The sequence below is a fragment of the Gallinula chloropus genome (genome assembly GCF_964237585.1).
Source record: "Gallinula chloropus genome assembly, chromosome: 18".
Taxonomy (NCBI): Eukaryota; Metazoa; Chordata; class Aves; order Gruiformes; family Rallidae; genus Gallinula; species Gallinula chloropus.
In genome coordinates this window covers 8,618,806-8,636,362 of record NC_140103.1, presented here as the reverse complement: position 1 = coordinate 8,636,362, position 17,557 = coordinate 8,618,806, and the positions used below count along the sequence as shown (strand labels likewise).

The 17,557-nt window shown below is 52.9% G+C and overlaps 2 protein-coding genes across 3 annotated transcripts in view; one reads left to right on the top strand and one right to left on the bottom strand.

The window, feature by feature from the left end:
* Positions 1–17,557, bottom strand: part of ASTN2 (astrotactin 2) — a gene marked incomplete at its 5' end in the record, with an annotated part of 343,253 nt that overhangs the window by 96,361 nt on the left and 229,335 nt on the right. The window contains one exon of the mRNA XM_084272571.1: positions 180–445. Coding sequence (XP_084128697.1) covers positions 180–445 — 266 coding nt within the window. The remainder of the gene's footprint in view (positions 1–179; positions 446–17,557) is intronic.
* On the top strand, positions 10,626–13,847 carry TRIM32 (tripartite motif containing 32). 2 transcript variants are annotated; one of them, XM_084272396.1, is made up of 2 exons: positions 10,626–10,721; positions 11,582–13,847. In XM_084272396.1, exons 1-2 carry the CDS (start codon positions 10,651–10,653, stop codon positions 13,590–13,592), a joined length of 2,082 nt encoding a protein of 693 aa, XP_084128522.1. In that variant the 5' UTR covers positions 10,626–10,650; the 3' UTR covers positions 13,593–13,847. The 2 variants fall into 2 exon arrangements, with proteins under 2 accessions (XP_084128522.1, XP_084128521.1); XM_084272395.1 differs by having other exon boundaries at positions 10,663–10,743.

Below are 17,557 nucleotides of genomic sequence, written 5' to 3'. Positions count from 1 at the left end.
TGGTGGGCAGCAGGACCTGTCAGCTCCATCACTGAAGTGTTCCCCACCAAAAGAGCAGAAGAAACCAATCCCCTGCTCTGGGGAACCCAACATTTATACAGAGACTGAGGAAGGAAAACTTGGACAGCAACTAAGGCAAGGTCATAGTGGTGGAGCTGGTCCCTCACCAGCTCACTCACCTCTCTGGTGTCGTTGTCCTGGATCAGGGCGTACAGAGGCACCACTCGGTTGATCTCCAGCAGAACTGGTGTGGGGCTGAGCTGCTCCTTGCCCGGGCGCCGGCACAGATGGCAGGTGGATGGGCAGCGCCCCTTCTCCTCGCAGTGAATCTCCACGCCTGAGATGAGGTGGTCATCAGACAGCATCTGCGCTGTCAGCAGGCCTGACAGATAGGTGATGAAGGGCATGGATTTCAACTCCTTCTTGTTCCCAAGCTCGGTTGTTTCTGGTTGAGGGAGAGGGAAGAAACCAAACAACATAAAATAAACCTCAGCACAGTCATCTTCCCAAAGGCAAGCTTTGCTGCAGCCAGGATAAACACAGCTGCTGAAGGTATAGGGCAGGTGGGAGCAGGAAACCAGAAAGGTCAAGGAGAGGAGAAAAACAGGGCTTGTGGGTCACTGCCTAGGAGTGGGTAGAAAGCATGAGGATTTCAGCCAAGCACTTGCCAAGTGACAGAGTTCACCATGATATTCTTTTTCATAGCTTTCATACTCACTTTCTGCACTTCAGAACAAAATAAAGACACCCAAGTCCATCTCCCAGCATAGAGAAACCTATCCAAAGAGGCCAGGGCAAAGAGCTGGATGCTCTCAGCCTCACCCCAATGCCAACCCTCTCCAATCCCTGCTGTTCTTAGATATATCTTTAAGGTGTCACGTTATCCAGGGCACTGAGATGGACCTGGAGGAGGCTGGCAGACACTACATCATAGGATGAAGCCCCTCAGTAGAGGGGGTAAGCAGGTACCAGCACCTGGAAGAAGACCAGGCTGGATGGGCAGCATGGTCCAGCTGCTGGAGCACTGCTCTGGGGAATGCCTCATTGGATGCTCTGTTCCAACCTGTCTGCTCTGTCCCTCTCCCACCATGTCACCTCTCTGCATTGAAGCATGGGGCACACAATGCACGTGCACACAGTGCTTGTGGGGTCAGGTGCTCTTCAAGTGCAGACCAGCAGCAAGGAGCAAGATGAATAAGCAGGAAGAGAAGCCTCTTGGTCCAACCTCCTCAAGTATGGTCCATGTTTGCAAGGAGTGAGCCAAGGCAAGTAAGGAGCAAAACAAACCTCTGAATGAGACCTTCCCTCTGGAGGAGAGCACTAACTCTGGGGACACCCAGCTTGTGTGCCCCACACTGAGTGACACCCTTGACTGATGTAAGAGCTTAGACCCAACTGTTTGCATTGGCTGCCCCACCAGGGAACACTGATACAGCTCCATCCAGCAATGCTCTGCCAGACACAGCACCTTGGGGAAGGAGAGGACACGGCTGCCCTGCAAACTGAACAAGGAGAGCTGACCTCCAGCACCCACGCTGACAACACAGTCCCTTTACCAAGACAATCAATTGAACATGAGCTTGTCCAGCATATCCTGCATCCCCTGCCGCCTCCTTCACCTAATGCTCCCAGGGAAGGGCACCACAGCTGAGGGCGATGGACGCAGTAGTTTCAAGAGCTCTCCAGGACTGGCAGGAAAGTGAGGATTCCTCCTTAGAGTCATAGAAGCACTTAGGTTGGAAAGACCTTGAAGATCATCGAGTCCATCCACAGCCTAACCTTGGCTAGTCCACCTCTACACCATGTCCCCAAGCACATCTACATGTCTTTTAAATCCCTCCAGGGATGAGACTCCACCACCTCCCTGAGCAGCTTGTTCCAATACCTGACAACCCTTTCAGTACAGAAATTCTTCCTGATACCTCACCTAAATCTCCCCTGGTGTGATTAATGGTGATGCCAAACAAACTTTGAGCATCTGCCCTGATTACTCCTAATTGAATGTCACAATATATAATGCTATATATTGTAATCTAACATATAATAATGCTGAAGGAGACTTAGAGGGAACAAGGCTCTTTCAGGTGCAGCGCTCATCACAAGCAGAGCTGCAGAGGGGAAAGCACAGAGGTCTGCAAATAAAGTAAGGTAGAAAACTGAGTGGTGCAGCTCCCTTCCCCATAGCTCAGCACCAGAAGATTAACTGTGGAGCCTGGTGACTCATGGTGGACTTGTCAGCAGAGCAGACTTCACAGGTGAGGTGGAAACAACTGTCTGCATTTAATCCTCTTTGTAACAGGTGGAGCCCCAGTCACTTTGGGGAAAAGGACTGCTTGGCAGACTGGATTCCTGGGGATCAAAGAGTTACTGCCATTGAGCTTACTAGTTCTGAGTGCTGTCAAGGCATCCCTTGTACCAAAAAGGCTCTGGGTACAACGCCCAAGGAGGAAAATGAAACAGAATGTGGCTCAAGCTGAGGGACGTGGGCTTCACTGCCAAACTGGCCACTCTCATCCCAGCGAGCACTTGACATCATCAGCACTGGATAGCAGTTCCTGGTAGCTTTTGTGGAAGAAGCTTTGGGGGCTTAAGTACAGTCCTAACAAAATAATCACCCCAACTGTCCTCTTAAAACCTCAGAGAGCACCAGTTGCACACCCTGCTTGTGAGCCAGCTCCTCCAGAGCCAGGAGAGGCAGCAAGGAGGAACTGCTGCTCCTCATCAGCTTGCTCAGAGGGTAGAAAGCATCAATTTCAGGTGTCTTCATGACTACACTCATCCCTACAACTCTGGCAACTTCCTTGATGGAGACTGTGCCTCCTTCTCTTCCCACACACGTCACCCACCACTTGCAGCATCTCACAGAGGAGCAATTCAGATCTGGGAGGTATTTTCCTCCAAAACATCCTCCTTCATTCCTGGGCTTGCCAGTGCAACTGTAGCCCCAGGAGAAGGGATCAGGGTCCCTCGACATCCCCCTCTCTCCTACCTGTGAGATGAGTTTTGGTTCTTTGCTCAGCTGCCTGCAAGCAGCTTGGGGACCAGCCCACTGTCCCCATGGCAAACCCGAGAGTGAACTGGAGAAATCCCACATATTCCTGGAGGCTCAGCCTGGCTTCTATTACCTAGAGGCTGCACAGTGTTCATCAGCACCGAGGCCCAGCTGACTGGCAGCTTCTTGAATGAACATACAGGCAGCCCAACCCTTTTCCTGATGAAGTCAAAGGAGATTTTGCTGGTGGACTGGAGAGAATCAGAACCAGACCCTGCAGTGTATCACTGCAATGCCATCTCCAGCTGTCAGAAAAGCTCCTGTTGTCTTCACTGCAAGCTGGGCCCAGTCCAGACTAAGTAGTCTCAGCTTTAGCATTTGGGTCCACATGGCACGAGCCCCATGCAGAATGGGACAACGTTCTGGGGTGCTCAGGTTGCTCTTGCAAAGCCTCTGCTTGGCTCCCGGGGAAGGGCTTCGCAGGAGAGCACTGCTCAGGCTGCTCCAAAGGTCACGTTCTGGCAGGAGGAAGAGGAGGAGGAGGAGGAGGAGGAGGAGGCTTGGCTGCAGGGGCTGCAGCGCAGTGGGGATAGAGGGGTTCCTTATCAGCCCTTGCATCTGAACACGCTTTCACTAAGGCTGCTGGCGGCTCAGCTGAATCCTGGCAACATCTGTTTGGAAGCGCAGCGCCGCGGATGTGGCTTAGATGCATCACAGCAACTTGTGGGAACTATTAGTTTGTTTGTTTGTCTGAAATATGTATTTGCAAAAAGAAAAACCCCAAGAACACAACACAAGAAATAAAAAGGCCTTCCACCAAGCCCCCAGCCTTGCGTAAGAAAGGGAGGGTGAGCGGCACGGGGTGTTCAGAGGTACCGCTCGCCTGTTGGGCTGCCTGGCTCCATCTCTCTGCTCCACCAAGATTTAACAACCCTGCAGCACCAGCGAGTGCTGGCACAGTGTGCAGGGTCCCTGCTCGGGGTGCAGCAGTTGCAGATGTGGGGAAAAGGCTACCAGCATCCCCAGCAGCACCTCCTAGTGCTTGGACAAGAGGGGAGCTCGGTACCACCACTGCTACCACCGTGACAAAAGCAGAATACCTGATGCCTTTGCATCCAAACGCTGTTTCGTCTTGAGAGCTCCCAGGTGGTGATGGGCTGGCTCGTGGTCCAGCATTTTATACAACACCTCTCCCAAAAGATCCCAAGTCATCCCAAAACTGATACTCACTCCACTTACCACAAGAATGCAACCACATCAGGGGTAGGACATGGGAGCTCTTCACCAGCAGAAAAGCTTGGAGCAGAAGGCTCTCCAGCTGAAGCGGTTGAGGAGCTCAGGATGACACCCAGGTAGGGATTCCTCCAGATTCAGCAGGTTAACCCTGATGATACCAACTGGTTCCTCATCTTTGCACTTCAGGCCAGGAAGATGTACTTCTGGTCCACCTCCCCTTTACACCGCCCTCTGGCTGGACATACCTAGTGCCACCACAGCCAGGGCAGTGGGGATTTATGGCTGATTCACACCTGTGGGCAGGGGCTGCCCATTTATTACCTGCTGGAATAATATCCCATTTGTCAGCAAATCCATCGAAAGGGAGTTAGAAAGAAAATCAATAGATGTGTTTGCCTGAGATATTGCGGTGAGATATTGTCAGTACGGTAACCAACAGGTCTATGAAGAGCTCAGACATATTTAATGCTGCTTTCCTTGATGGGCAGCCACTGCTCAGGGCTGCCACGGGACCAATGTCCGGAGGAGCGGGCAGTGCCCCTGTCACATGCAACCACGTGTGCCAGAAGCGTGGTGCTGGCCCTTGCTGCTGCCCAGGAAATGCCATACCAGCTGAGGCTGAGGCTGGCTGTGCCAAACCACCATGCAGCCCCAACGCTGGAGCAAGGGAGGGTTCACCTAGGGACTGCTACCTGTCTTTCAGGGAACGTCCCGTTGCATGGCACCCTGTGTGGGAAGCCCACGTGAAGCCATGACCACAGCCTGTCCAGGAGGGACGCAGCATGCAAGTGCAGACCCCAGAAGTGCTCACATTGGGGCTTGCAAGCCACCGTGGGCATGGGTCCATGGGATGCCTTTGCTAAGGCCCCCAGGACAGCAGGTGGGGTGTTGGGGGCCCTGCCACTGGTGGGATGCTGGGGGGCTCTGCCACTGGTGGGGTGTGAGGGGCCCTGCCTCTGGAGGAGTGGGGGTGGGCTCTCCCACTGATGGATGTTGGTGGCCCCAAAACTGGTGTGGTGGCGGGGGCCGGCCTGCGGCATGGCTGCAGGGCAGTTGTGGCCATGGGCGGTCCGTGAGGACCTGCTGCCCTCTCGTGGCACCGCGGCAGGACGGCTCTCGGGCCGGAGATCCACCACCCTGCTCTGCCACTGTCACCCACAGCGCCCCGCGCCCGCCTGGGGCTCATCCCTGGGGGAGTAGCATACCCTGGAAGGGTGAGCCTGGCAGCCCAAAGGCCTGACATCCCTGACTGCCCACCGAGACAATCTCCTGAACGTGATGGTTTGTGACCCCTTTTCTTCCCCCCGTTACATCCAGAGCGCCCCACACTACCTGCCTGCTGCTGCCCCCCAGCAGCTTCCCACTGCAAGCCCCCTTCCCGTCGCTGATGCTCTGACCGCTGCTCCCAGCCCATTAACCCAACTCAATTAAACACAGAACCCTGCAAGTGCTGAGTGCCCACAAGGAGCTGGCTGGAGAGCCATCCCATGATGCTCATGGTTCCACATCACGTGTGACCCTAGCCTGCCCAAGGGACCCTCTCTGCCCTTAGGATGATCCCAAAGGTGCCAGCAGGCAGAACATGGAGGCACACCATCTCCTCTGCCCACCGCCTGGTCAGGCAGGTTCTGCAGTAACCTCAGCTGCAGAGGAGCCATTTACAGACCAGCAAGCTTGTGGTATAAAGAAAAGAACCCAGGGGGGTTTCTACAAACCACAGATAAACCTCTGTAAAAGGGGACGGTGCAGGCAGCATGGACAAGCTCGCCTTCTGCATGGCACTAGCTCTACAGAGCCCCACACCATCCCCACTGCCACCCCGCTGCCTGTACCCCCTCGCTCAGGAGGAGCAACCAAAGCCCTGTCCTGCTCACCGGACCCTCGACAGCATCTCGTGAGCTGTCCCCCATCTCTGAGCCCTGCGGCCCCACAAGGATGGGGGAGACCCCCGACATCTCTCCTGCTACCCCCCTGCACAGGCTGCTGCACAAGACCCACATTGACAGCTGGCTCCCCCCCTGCTCTAACACCCACTCACTCATTTCCCACAGGATGTTGGAGATCTACCAAGCCCCATGGGCTGAATGGCTGTGAGCATGGGGCAGCCCTTCAGGACACACCACTCTGCCAAGGCGCTGGGGGTTCACAGCCCCACATCCTTCCTCCTCATGGCACCATGTCCCCAAACATGCTGGGTAAAATCATCCGCCCATCGTTATCACCTCTTACCAAATCCAGAAAGCCCTTTGTTTTCTCCCCAGGATGCAATAAAAGCTTCTTTTCTTACCCCTGCATTACTTTTCCCTCACACTGCTAATTTTTAGACGTGCTCTCACAAAATCTGCCAGATCACCCCGGTTCAATGCTAGCATTCACTTTTATTCACTGAAAACTACAGCAGGGTCAAAAGAACATTTCCCTGCTGATGCCAGGAATGAATCCCATGTCCCCTGCCCAGACACAATGTCCTCCAGGAACTGCTGGTGCCCGAGGGGGGTCCCACTGAGGTTTGCTGCTCAGGGCCTGAAGCACAGCATGAAACAGGAGTCCATAAATCTCCCTCATTTTCTTTTAGCGACCCTGGGTCAGGCTTTGCATCTGCTCTCTCTGCCTTTGAGGGCATCTGCTGCCCACGTTGCTGGTCCCTGCTGCTCCTGATTGCTGGCTGGGTGGAGTTCCTTTCCAACCAAACTATTCTGTTTGATTCTAAATAGGAAAAAAAAAAAAGTAGGAAGAAAAAACCAAACCAGAAGGTGGCAAAGACTTGCTGCATTATGCTAGTGCTTTCCTCAGCGCTGGCTGGTAGCTGCTGGAGCGGGTGAGCAAGCATCACTGGAAACGTGCTGCGGCGTTTGCTGCAAGGACTGGGCATGGCCCCACTGCTGTCGTGCTGCATTCCTGCCTGGGCATGTGGAGGCCACACTCAGGGCTCACAGGAAATGGTTAACCCAAAGGTTCAGCTCCCCTGAGCCTCCTGACCTTCGCCTGTGGATCAGCCTGGATGCTGCTGCAGGTAGCACTGATCCCGGTGGCACGGGAACTGCAGCACTGCTGGTGTGTGAAGGACACAGCTCCCCAGGACCTGCTTGCCCAGGCCTGGGCTTCTACCCCTCTCATGGAGGAAACCTCACACCCTGACATTTCCCAATCTGCCGTGCAGCCCCACGGGCGCACAGTAAAACCCCTCTCCCCACCATACCTAGAGCCATCTCATGATGGCCGAGCAAACACTGACCTGGCACAGGACCAGCCTCAGTGACGGCCCTTCGAGCCCCACGGCCCCAAGAAGCACCAGGGCAGGGCAGAGCCACAGCCCAGCAGTGAAACCTCTGCCTGCCTCCGGCTGCAGGCAGCATAAGGGCCCATCCAACAGGCAGAGAGCCCAGCAATAAAGGCTGGGGGGACGGGAGGAGGAGGGAAGAGGCAAGAGGGAAACTGATTCTATGATTAATGACTCCAGTCATTAGCCCCGCACGGGCTAACGGAGATGCCATCCTTCGCTGCCTCCCAGGCGTGAACAGTGGACTCGGATGACCGGGCAGCACCAGCTCTCCACTGACCGAGGGTGAACCCTGTCACTGCTCAATTCCCCACCAAGTGTTGATGTCCCCGCCTGTGCCACGCCAGCCGCCGATCACCGGCCACCAGTGCAGGATCGGGGCCACAGTGGGAAAGGGATTAATTTCAACCAGGACATGCCCCGAGCAGGTCCTTGCATAAGCAACTCCAGCTGCCTATGTAGTCCCTGATGAGATTTATGCACATCACCCAATCAACTGATTACATTTGCTATTCTCTGCCTAAAAATAGGCCTTTTTGTCCTGGCCATCCAGGGGCTGCTCCAAGGAGGGTCACGAAACGGACCCAGAGAGGCAAATTTTCACTAGGTGATGCAAAACCTGACACACGGGCAGGACTGGCTGGGGGAAAAGGAAAGGGGAAAGGGAAGGAGGAAAGGGGAAGGGAAGGGTAAGAGGAAAAGGAGGGAAGGGGAAGGAGAAAGGGGAAAGGAAAGAGGGAAGAGAAGGGCAAAAGGAGGGGAAAGGGGAAAGGGAAGGGGGAAGGGAAAGGGAAAGGGATGGGGTTGCCCCAGCTGCTGCTCAGGGACGGGGCTCGGACCAACCTGCGTGTGCCGAACTCGCACTCGCACCACCATGAAAGCCAAGACAGCAGACACGGGTGTGATTCCTCCCTTGCCCTTTGACTTCCCTCGGCACAAGCAGCCCCAGCACAGCGCGGAGGCAGGGCCTGAGCCCGCCTGCGGCTCCCTGCTTCCCCCCACACCAGGGGTCGGCCCGGACCGGCGTGACCGGCCGCAGGGACCCCCCGCTGCTCCCCGGGCCTCCACCTCCTCCCAGGCCCCCGCTCCTCCCGGGACTCCATCTCCCGGCAGGCTCCGCAGCCCGGCGCACACGTGACGGCGGCGCGGCGGCGCGAGGCATGCCGGGGAGCGGCGCGCGTCTCGGGAGCGGCGGGCAGGTAGGGCGCAGCCCGGGCCCCGCGGCGGCGGCGGCGCCCCCTGGAGGTGGGGCGGGGCGCGGGGCAGCAGCGGGCGGGGCTCTTCCCTCTCCCAGCCGCGGGGCCGGGGTCGGGCCGGGGCGGTCTCGGCAGGGGCTGGGGAGGGGGCGGCAGGGCCGGGCCGCGCCTCCGCGGGGTGGGCTCTCCCCGCCGGTGAGAGCTCTCGGGCGGCCGCGCAGGGGTGGGTCCTCCCGGCCGAGCGCCCCCCTTTCCCCCTCAGTCCGCGGCCCCTTCGCCCTTGCCCGGGCACCTGCTGGAGCCCAGCGGAGGCCGCGGCGGTGGGGGGGGTCGGGAGGAAGGCGGGGGGGGTGCGCTGGTAACGGCGGCTCGTACCGGCCCTGCCAGCCGGCCCGGCCCTTACAGCCGCGCGGCCCCCTCCGACCGCGGGATGGTTCGGGAGGCGGGGGACCCCGTGGCCCGAGGGGCCCCCCGGCCCGAGCAGCCCCCGGCCCCAGCGGCCGCCGCTGTGGCCGTGCCGCCCTGGAACCCCTCACTGTCTGTCACCAGGCGCTCGGAGGGAGTCACAACCGAAATTTGGCCGCCTGACCCTGTTATTTCAACTAGTCCCAGGCCTTAGCCGAGTGCCGCAGGCAAAGCAAGCTGCTTCCTTACACACGCTAGCCAAAAACTACAGAGCGAGGAGAGACCGCGGCAGGAGAGTCTTTTCTATAGGGAATGCAAACCCGACTCATGTACAGAGCTGTATAGCTTAGGCCTCACTGAGGCTTCTTCTGATCCCCTGCTCTGTGCCAGAGGAGCTGCCCAGGAGGGGCAGACACTCCAGAATAACTCTCTGTGAAGGAAACTTCCGCCAAGGCACAGCGAGTGTGAGATGCAGATAAAAGGGCGGCAGTGAAAAGTAACGTCACGTTACTCAGGCGCAGGCCGGCGTTCTGGTAAAAGGGGCTTATACATGAAAGGAACCTCATACCAATCATCTTCCTAGAAACCGAACCTAACTTAAAGCTAAACAAAATTCCCTCTGCCATTGCTCTTTAATGAAAATACTTGTTTTAAAGGTGGCTCTTTATGTAACTCTCTGGCGTATCCGGTGTCTGTGCTGTCCCCCGTCCTTGCCTAACCAAGTCTTTTGACATATTTCCAAGGAAAATAAGAAGAATGGTTCCAACGTCCCGTGTTTCATTTTTAAAAACTGTTTTAAAATACAGATTTCTCATCCCTCAGAGGAAGGTTTCTGATCTACATGGCAGTGCTTGGGCTTGCACTTCCCCAGCTGAGATAGACGCTAAGAACAAAAGGGAAGCGCACTCAGTGCCAGCGGCAGCAAGTGCCTGGAGTGGCTCTGCTCCCATGTGCTGGGATGTCATACCCATCCTGCCACTGCCGAGCCAAGGATCAGATCCCAGCTCTGTACTTGGCCATTGTGCTACACCACTGAATCCCCTCCAGAAACATAAGCTTTAAAGGACCATAAACTGCGGCTGATAAATAAAAATGATCTTTTTTCCCCCCTTCTCTCTCTGAACCTAAAGATCTTTTCTTCATTGCGGTTGTCTTCTTCCACTTGAGTAAACGGTAACCTGAAATAGAGCGAAGCTTTCTGTCTGAAATGCTCCCGAGGATGAAGCAGGCAAACCCAGCAGGGAAGCGAGAGTGCTGCGTGCGTGCAGCCATTCTTCAGAAGCAGCTGTCTGTTCGCATCCCTCTGTGACCGTCTCTTCATTTTAAAGACTAACTACTTCCTTCTCCTCCTCTCCCCCTAGAAGAAATGTTTTCTTCCCCAGTTCTCTCAGTGCCTAAGCCACGCAGTAGCAAAGGTATTGAAACCCAGTCTGCTGAATAACAACGAAATGATCTGAACCCTGTTCTGTTCCTTTTGAACGGATGGCTGCTTTAGCAAGAGAGCTGCTGGGATCTGCTCCCTGCTGGGAGAGGGTGTGAGGATGGAGGAACCCGGATCGAAGCTGAACAGCAACTGGAGTGATATAAAACTGAACCAGAACACAGGAATGAGGCCAATGCTGCAAGGCTGTGCAGTAAGGAGAAATCATAGCCAATTAAGCTGAGTTCAAGAACTAATAGCACCCACTTGTAGTGTATATTAACAAATGTTTGGAGTTGTCTGTTAACTCCGTCATTGCTAATACCTGCTAGAGCACTGCTGTAGCCAGCTGAGTGTCATTTGCATGCTGAAGCGTGCTGCAGCATGGCATAGGTTAATGAAATACACTGGTGGGAAGTCTTCGCTGTGTGTTTTCAGTATGTATGGTCATTCCCAGAACGAGCAGAAGCTGACAAATATTCCTTCCAGTTTCACTTTCTGGCAAGCATATGAAACCTTGAAAATTTATTTTGGCTATCTAGAAAAGCAAGTGAAGCAACCACATTTATTTTGTTCGTATCTGATGCCACATCTGAATGCAGGTCTCCAGAGGTGATATATTAATGTCCTAAAGCGTTGCACCATCTGGTTCCTCTTTTGATGCGCAACATTTTGAATGCCTGGTTTAATCTCCCTGGGTTTCAGTAAATTATGTAAACTCAGAGGCTTGGCAGCAGGAGATGGGCACCATGAGGAGATGATTCGGTCATCAATATCTATTGGGCTTCCTTATTGCCACCATTACACTTCTTTCCGTTCTGCTTACAGATTTTGCAAGTGAATAATTCATTGTGCTTGGAGCCACAAGTTAGTTTTGGAATTTGCCCGCTCTGAGATTAGCTGTGACTAATCCATCCCTTCCAAGTGCTGAAAGGCTAACGGGGCTTCTTTTTTTTCCTGGGTTGGGTGATAAATCAGAAATAAATTGCACATCTATGTAACTGCTGGTGATGACATAAATCACATTCCCTTTCTTTTTTCTTTCTGGACAGAATCAGAGCACCTTGGAATAGATGCGAGTACAAGACTTTGCACCAGCTAAAGCTGCCTCGGAAAGCCATGGCTGCCGCCCCTCATCTCAACTCGGATGCACTCCGAGAGGTGCTGGAGTGCCCCATTTGCATGGAGTCCTTCACTGAGGAGCACCTGAGACCCAAGCTCTTGCACTGCGGGCACACCATCTGCAAACAGTGCTTGGAGAAGCTCCTAGCAAACAGCATTAACGGGATACGGTGCCCCTTCTGCAGCAAAATCACGCGGATCACCAGCCTAGCTCAGCTCACCGACAATCTTACTGTGCTGAAGATCATAGACACCACTGGACTGGGGGAAGTGGTGGGGCTTCTCATGTGCAAGGTCTGTGGGAGAAGGTTGCCAAGACACTTTTGCAAGAGCTGTAGCTTGGTTTTGTGTGAGCCGTGCAAGGAGACATCACACATGCCCCAAGGACATAGAGTCATTGCTATCAAAGAGGCTGCTGAAGAGCGTAGGAGGGAATTTGGGACCAGACTTGCCAGGCTTCGGGAGCTCATGGGTGATCTGCAGAAAAGAAAAGCAGCTCTGGAGGGTGTTTCAAGAGACCTGCAATCAAGATATAAAGCAGTTCTGCAAGATTACAGTAAAGAGGAGCGCAAGATCCAGGAAGAACTGGCAAGGTCACGCAAGTTCTTCACCACTTCTTTGTCTGAAGTGGAAAAGGTAAATAGTCAGGTAATGGAGGAGCAAGCTTATCTGCTGAACTTAGCAGAAGTGCAAATAATGTCTCGCTGTGACTATTTCCTTGCCAAAATAAAGCAGGGAGATATAGCTCTCTTGGAGGAGGCAGCAGATGAAGAAGAACCAGAACTGACAAACAGTCTCCCAAGGGAGCTGACTCTTCAAGAGGTTGAACTCCTGAAGGTGAGCCACGTGGGACCGCTGCAGATTGGGCAGGTGGTGAAGAAACCTCGGACGGTGAATGTGGAGGAATCGCTTATGGAAACTGCAGCATCCTCATCAGCATCATTTCGGGAGCCTGACTTTGTACAAGAAGAGGCCAGCTGCACACCAAACTCCTCACCAGCCAAGCCGAGGATGCCTGAAGCAGCCACGAGCATCCAGCAGTGTTACTTCATCAAGAAGATGGGCTCCAAGGGCAGCCTGCCAGGGATGTTTAACCTCCCTGTCAGCCTACATGTCACCCTGCAAGGTGAGGTACTTGTGGCAGACCGAGGCAATTTCCGAATCCAGGTTTTTACCCGCAAAGGCTTTCTGAAGGAAATCCGCCGGAGCCCCAGCGGAATTGATAGCTTTGTGTTGAGTTTCCTTGGAGCAGACTTGCCCAACTTGACTCCTCTTTCTGTCACCATGAACTGCCATGGCCTGATAGGGGTGACTGACAGCTATGATAACTCTGTCAAGGTCTACACCATGGACGGTCACTGCGTGGCATGTCACCGGAGCCAGCTAAGCAAGCCCTGGGGCATCGCTGCCCTGCCTTCTGGGCAGTTTGTAGTGACCGACGTTGAAGGGGGGAAACTCTGGTGTTTTACAGTGGACCGTGGCGTAGGGGTAGTGAAATACAGTTGCTTATGTAGTGCGGTGCGCCCCAAGTTTGTCACCTGCGATGCTGAAGGCACCATCTACTTTACTCAAGGGCTGGGGCTTAACCTGGAGAACCGGCAGTATGAACACCACTTGGAAGGAGGCTTCTCCATTGGCTCCGTCGGCCCCGATGGGCAGCTGGGACGCCAGATTAGCCACTTCTTCTCTGAGAACGAGGACTTCAGGTGCATTGCTGGGATGTGTGTTGATTCCAGGGGAGACCTCATTGTTGCTGACAGCAGCCGTAAAGAAATCCTGCATTTTCCTAAAGGAGGAGGCTATAATATCCTAATCCGGGAAGGGCTCACCTGCCCGGTCGGTATTGCCATTACTCCCAAAGGGCAGCTGCTGGTGCTGGACTGTTGGGATCACTGCATTAAGATCTACAGCTACCATCTGAGAAGATACTCCACCCCATAAAGCCATGTCTCTAAGCAAGGCCTCTTTTGGTAGCAGAGATTCTTCCAGCCTCATCGCAATCTGATGGGAAACAATGTCAAGAGTTCAGGAAGATTGTGCCATAACAAAGGGTTTGACATAAAGACTGTCATGTTTTGTGTTTAGAAACAAAATAGCTTCTGTGGTGGTGGTGGTCTACTTTGTCTTTTTTCTTTTTTGTTTTTCCCTGTTAAATAAAATCCATACAATAAAAAAGAACAAGCACGAAGGAAAGGATCCACCCTTCCAGAGTATTGGTTCCTCACTAAATGACTGGTCACTCCACTCCATAAACCTTCTCACCTCCTTACGCCACATCTACACTTCCAGCTTCAACCATTGTATCTTTCTTTGTGCCATAAACACTGACTGACTGCTCTAAATCACCTTCCCTTAGAGGACTGGAGAGGCAATCCTCTTCTTGCCGTGGCACTCGCAAGGAACAGGGTAGCAGTTGTCTGGGCAACTACTAGAGAAAGCAATTTCTGATTGCAGCACTGCATAAAACGAAATAGCCCTCTTAAACTGCGGGGAGATGGAGCTTTACTTCCAAACTGACGAGGGATGGGTTTTTTCCTCTCTCCGTTTTGCTGGTATTCAGGAGATCGCCCCTGTCGTGCCATTTGTGAACCGTGTCTGTTCGATGTGAAGTGAGTACTGTGCAGTCATGGGAGACCGAGCTGAGCCAGAGAACTGCCCTCTGATGGCAACAGGGTTTTTATTGCTATTAGGAGTCCTGCTAGGTAGAAGGGGGTAAAAAGGGAGGGGGCTGGAGGAAAAGAAATGAGGGGAAACCTATGGTTGATATTTAATGTTGTTTAACTATTTAAATGTGTCTTGGAAACTGTCCTCGGGAGGTATGTCTGGTATCTAAAGCATTAGGGGAGGGGGGGGAACTGGGGGAATAAGATTGGGAGATTGTAGTAAATGAGATTGAATGCAAATTAATGTGTGTTCACCTGCACTACACTGTTCTCCATTCCAGACCATTGCGTTTAGCAAGAGGTTTCCACCCATTTGCACTTTGTACGCACAAGCTACTCACTGCTGAGGTGGGATGGGGGGGGGAGGGGCTGTTTCCCTTTTATTTTGTTAATACCTGGAAGCACGTCCAGCAGTGCATTGCCTTTTTTTTTTTCCCTTTCTGTCCCTTGCACGGCAAAACATTACATTCCTCAGGTTATTTTATTTTTCTTTTATGGCACCAGCAGGCACCAGAGTTCATGTTCATCGCGGCTTTGGGCCAAATGAAGCACAAAACTGCAGCTGTGTGAACCAAGGCCCCCACAGTGCTACTCTCCTGGCTGATAAATGTGTACCTCAGTGTGGTGCTGCTTGCCTAGAATAGTTTATTGAAGGAAAGATGCATTTAAATAGGGCACAGTGGTAGCATGTTAATCTGCCACAGATAATAGTTACACTGCAGTGCATTTATTTGTTGCTATCAACAACGTAGTTGCAAATTTGGGGGCACCATGGACAATATAAAAGCTGATTTTATGGTGGCTGCCATGTTACAGCAAATTGTTTGCTACTTGTGCTACAACAGGTATGCAACAGGTGTTTTTTTTTTAAGCTCCTATATGACTTTCCCCTAGTGAAACAGCAAAGTGAAATAGGTCTCGGAGCCAGTGCTGCTCCAGCCAGGATTGGGCAGTTACAGGGGTTGCAGAAGGAGCCCTGGGAGCAGATTGGGGGGGAATTTGTTTTTTTTTTCCTCTCCCTGTTCACAGCCAAAGCACAGACACCAAGCTGTGTGATGGAGGTGCCCCTCCCATTAGGGCAGCTGCCTCTTTTCCTTGCTATAATTCCATGGAAAAAGCTTTTGGAGAAGGGAGTAGGAGCAGGGTAAATGGTGCTGAGGCAGCCCAAGAGAACTGAACCCCCCCTTCCCTCCTGAGCTGCTCTGGGTGTTTGCCAGGGCTACCAGCTTACAGGCAATTATTTACGCTCTCCGCTTCTCTTTTTGGGGTGGGAGGGGGCAGTAGCTGGAGGTATGTAGCAGCCTGGGGAGCCGATCTCATCTTGCATGTATGTTTTTGGGAGACGATGGCTATTACTGGGCTGTTCTGCAGTTAATTACACTGTAACTCAAGGCAGTTTTTCCACTATTATGGTAATGGCAGTTCCTCTCCTCCTGATCTCTTTTAAACATTTCTCCCTTTTCTAAGAACTGCTCCAAGCAGGAAGCTACGGTGGACCTGAATAATTGAAGCAATATTATCTATGATAATATGTACCTCTGTCATTTTCTGTTCCAATGGATTTTTTTTTATTTTTTGGGGGGGAATTTTTTTTTTTGCAATAAACATCATGCTACTAGCAATAACATTTCCTGGAGTGTTTGAAGGGACATAAAAGCTGGTCCAGTAAACTGAGCAGTTGGTTACCCCAGCCTGTTCCTGGTTACACAGTTCAAACAAAGCGTCTGTCATCTGTTTCTCACTCAGAGATTAAAGAAAAATAACACTACCCTGGATGCATTCGTGGGCCAGGACACTGCGATCGGCGCCTGGGGGGGTGGGTTTGTCGCCTGCGGCTCTTCTTCTGGTCTTCGGTTTCAAGCAGAAAAGGGAAAAAGCAAACCTGCTGTCCCTCCTCACCCAGGGTACACATGTCCCCTGACACAACTCGACAGTGACTGTGTGATGGTTTTGCAGAGCTGTATTTCTTGCCGCCGTGCCCGCCCCCCCCAGTGTTGTAACCGCCTGACAAACGAGATGGAATGGAGTAATTAAGGACTGTGATGAAATAGTTTGGCTTCTACTCTCTACCTGGAGAAAGAGCTTGTCTGGTTATACGTATGTGTTTGGTTTTTAAAGACTGTGTAGTAAAGGAAAAATTGATCCAATTAAAAGCACATTGCAAACGACTCATTTTCTTATTAAAAACACTTCATCTCCTCTCTTGGGTGGCAGATTGGTTTTTAGGGCCAGTGGGGACTGGACTTGGCAACGCAATGGCTACGAGAGCCCTTTTACACCGTCAGGATATGGAGGATAAATCTGGTCTCCTTGGCAGGTCTCCTGTAACTTGATCTGACACTTCCCTATCCACCTCATAAACAAATACTAGAGTTTCATACCTGAATTCATGCTGATACTCCCACAAGGCCAGTATCTTACTTTTCACTGTAGCCAATACCTGATGTTTTAAAGGTCTGGCCCCAGTTCACTGCCACTCAGTAAGGGGATGCAGAAGCCTGGCTGCAGGCACTAGCACCCACTTTCCCTGCTCATCAAGGGTTTTTCTAGCTCAGCTCTGCCCTGCTGCAGAGGTGACACACTCTCTGGGGCTGGTAGGAGTGCTGCCATGAGGGATCACCTATTATTCTAGATAATTTTAATAAGTGCTGTGAAGAAATGTATTAGGAATGGTGTGTTTAGGTGGAGCCAAAGGAGATCATCTGCATGTGCAGGTCTTGCCCCAGTCCTGCGACCCAGATGGGTCTGCTGAGCTGGGTGAAGATTTTTCTCACTTGGGCTGTCTATCTCAGATGATATGAAACAGAACTGGGGGCAGTTTTGGGTGCCACAGAACAAGAGAGACACAAAACTATCAGAGATTGCCCAGAGGAGGGCAATGAGGATGGGGAAGGGTCTGGAGGGGAAGTCTTACGAGGAGAGGCTGAAGTCCCTAGGGTTGCTCAGCCTGAAGAAGAGACGTCTGAGGTGAGACCTCATGGGGGTCTGTGGCTTCCTGACGAGGGGGAGCAAAGGGGCAGGTACCAATCTCCTCTCTTTGGGAACAGGGCTAGAACCTGAGGGAATGGTGTGAAGCTGCACCAGGGGAAGTCTAGGCTGGGTGTCAGGAAGAGGTTCTGTAATGAGAGTGGGTTGGGCACTGGCACAGGCTCCCCAGGGAAGGGGTTGCAGCCCTGAGCTGGGCTGAGGTCAAGCAGCATCTGGATGATGCCCTCAGTGCCCTGCTCTGACCTGGCTGGGCTG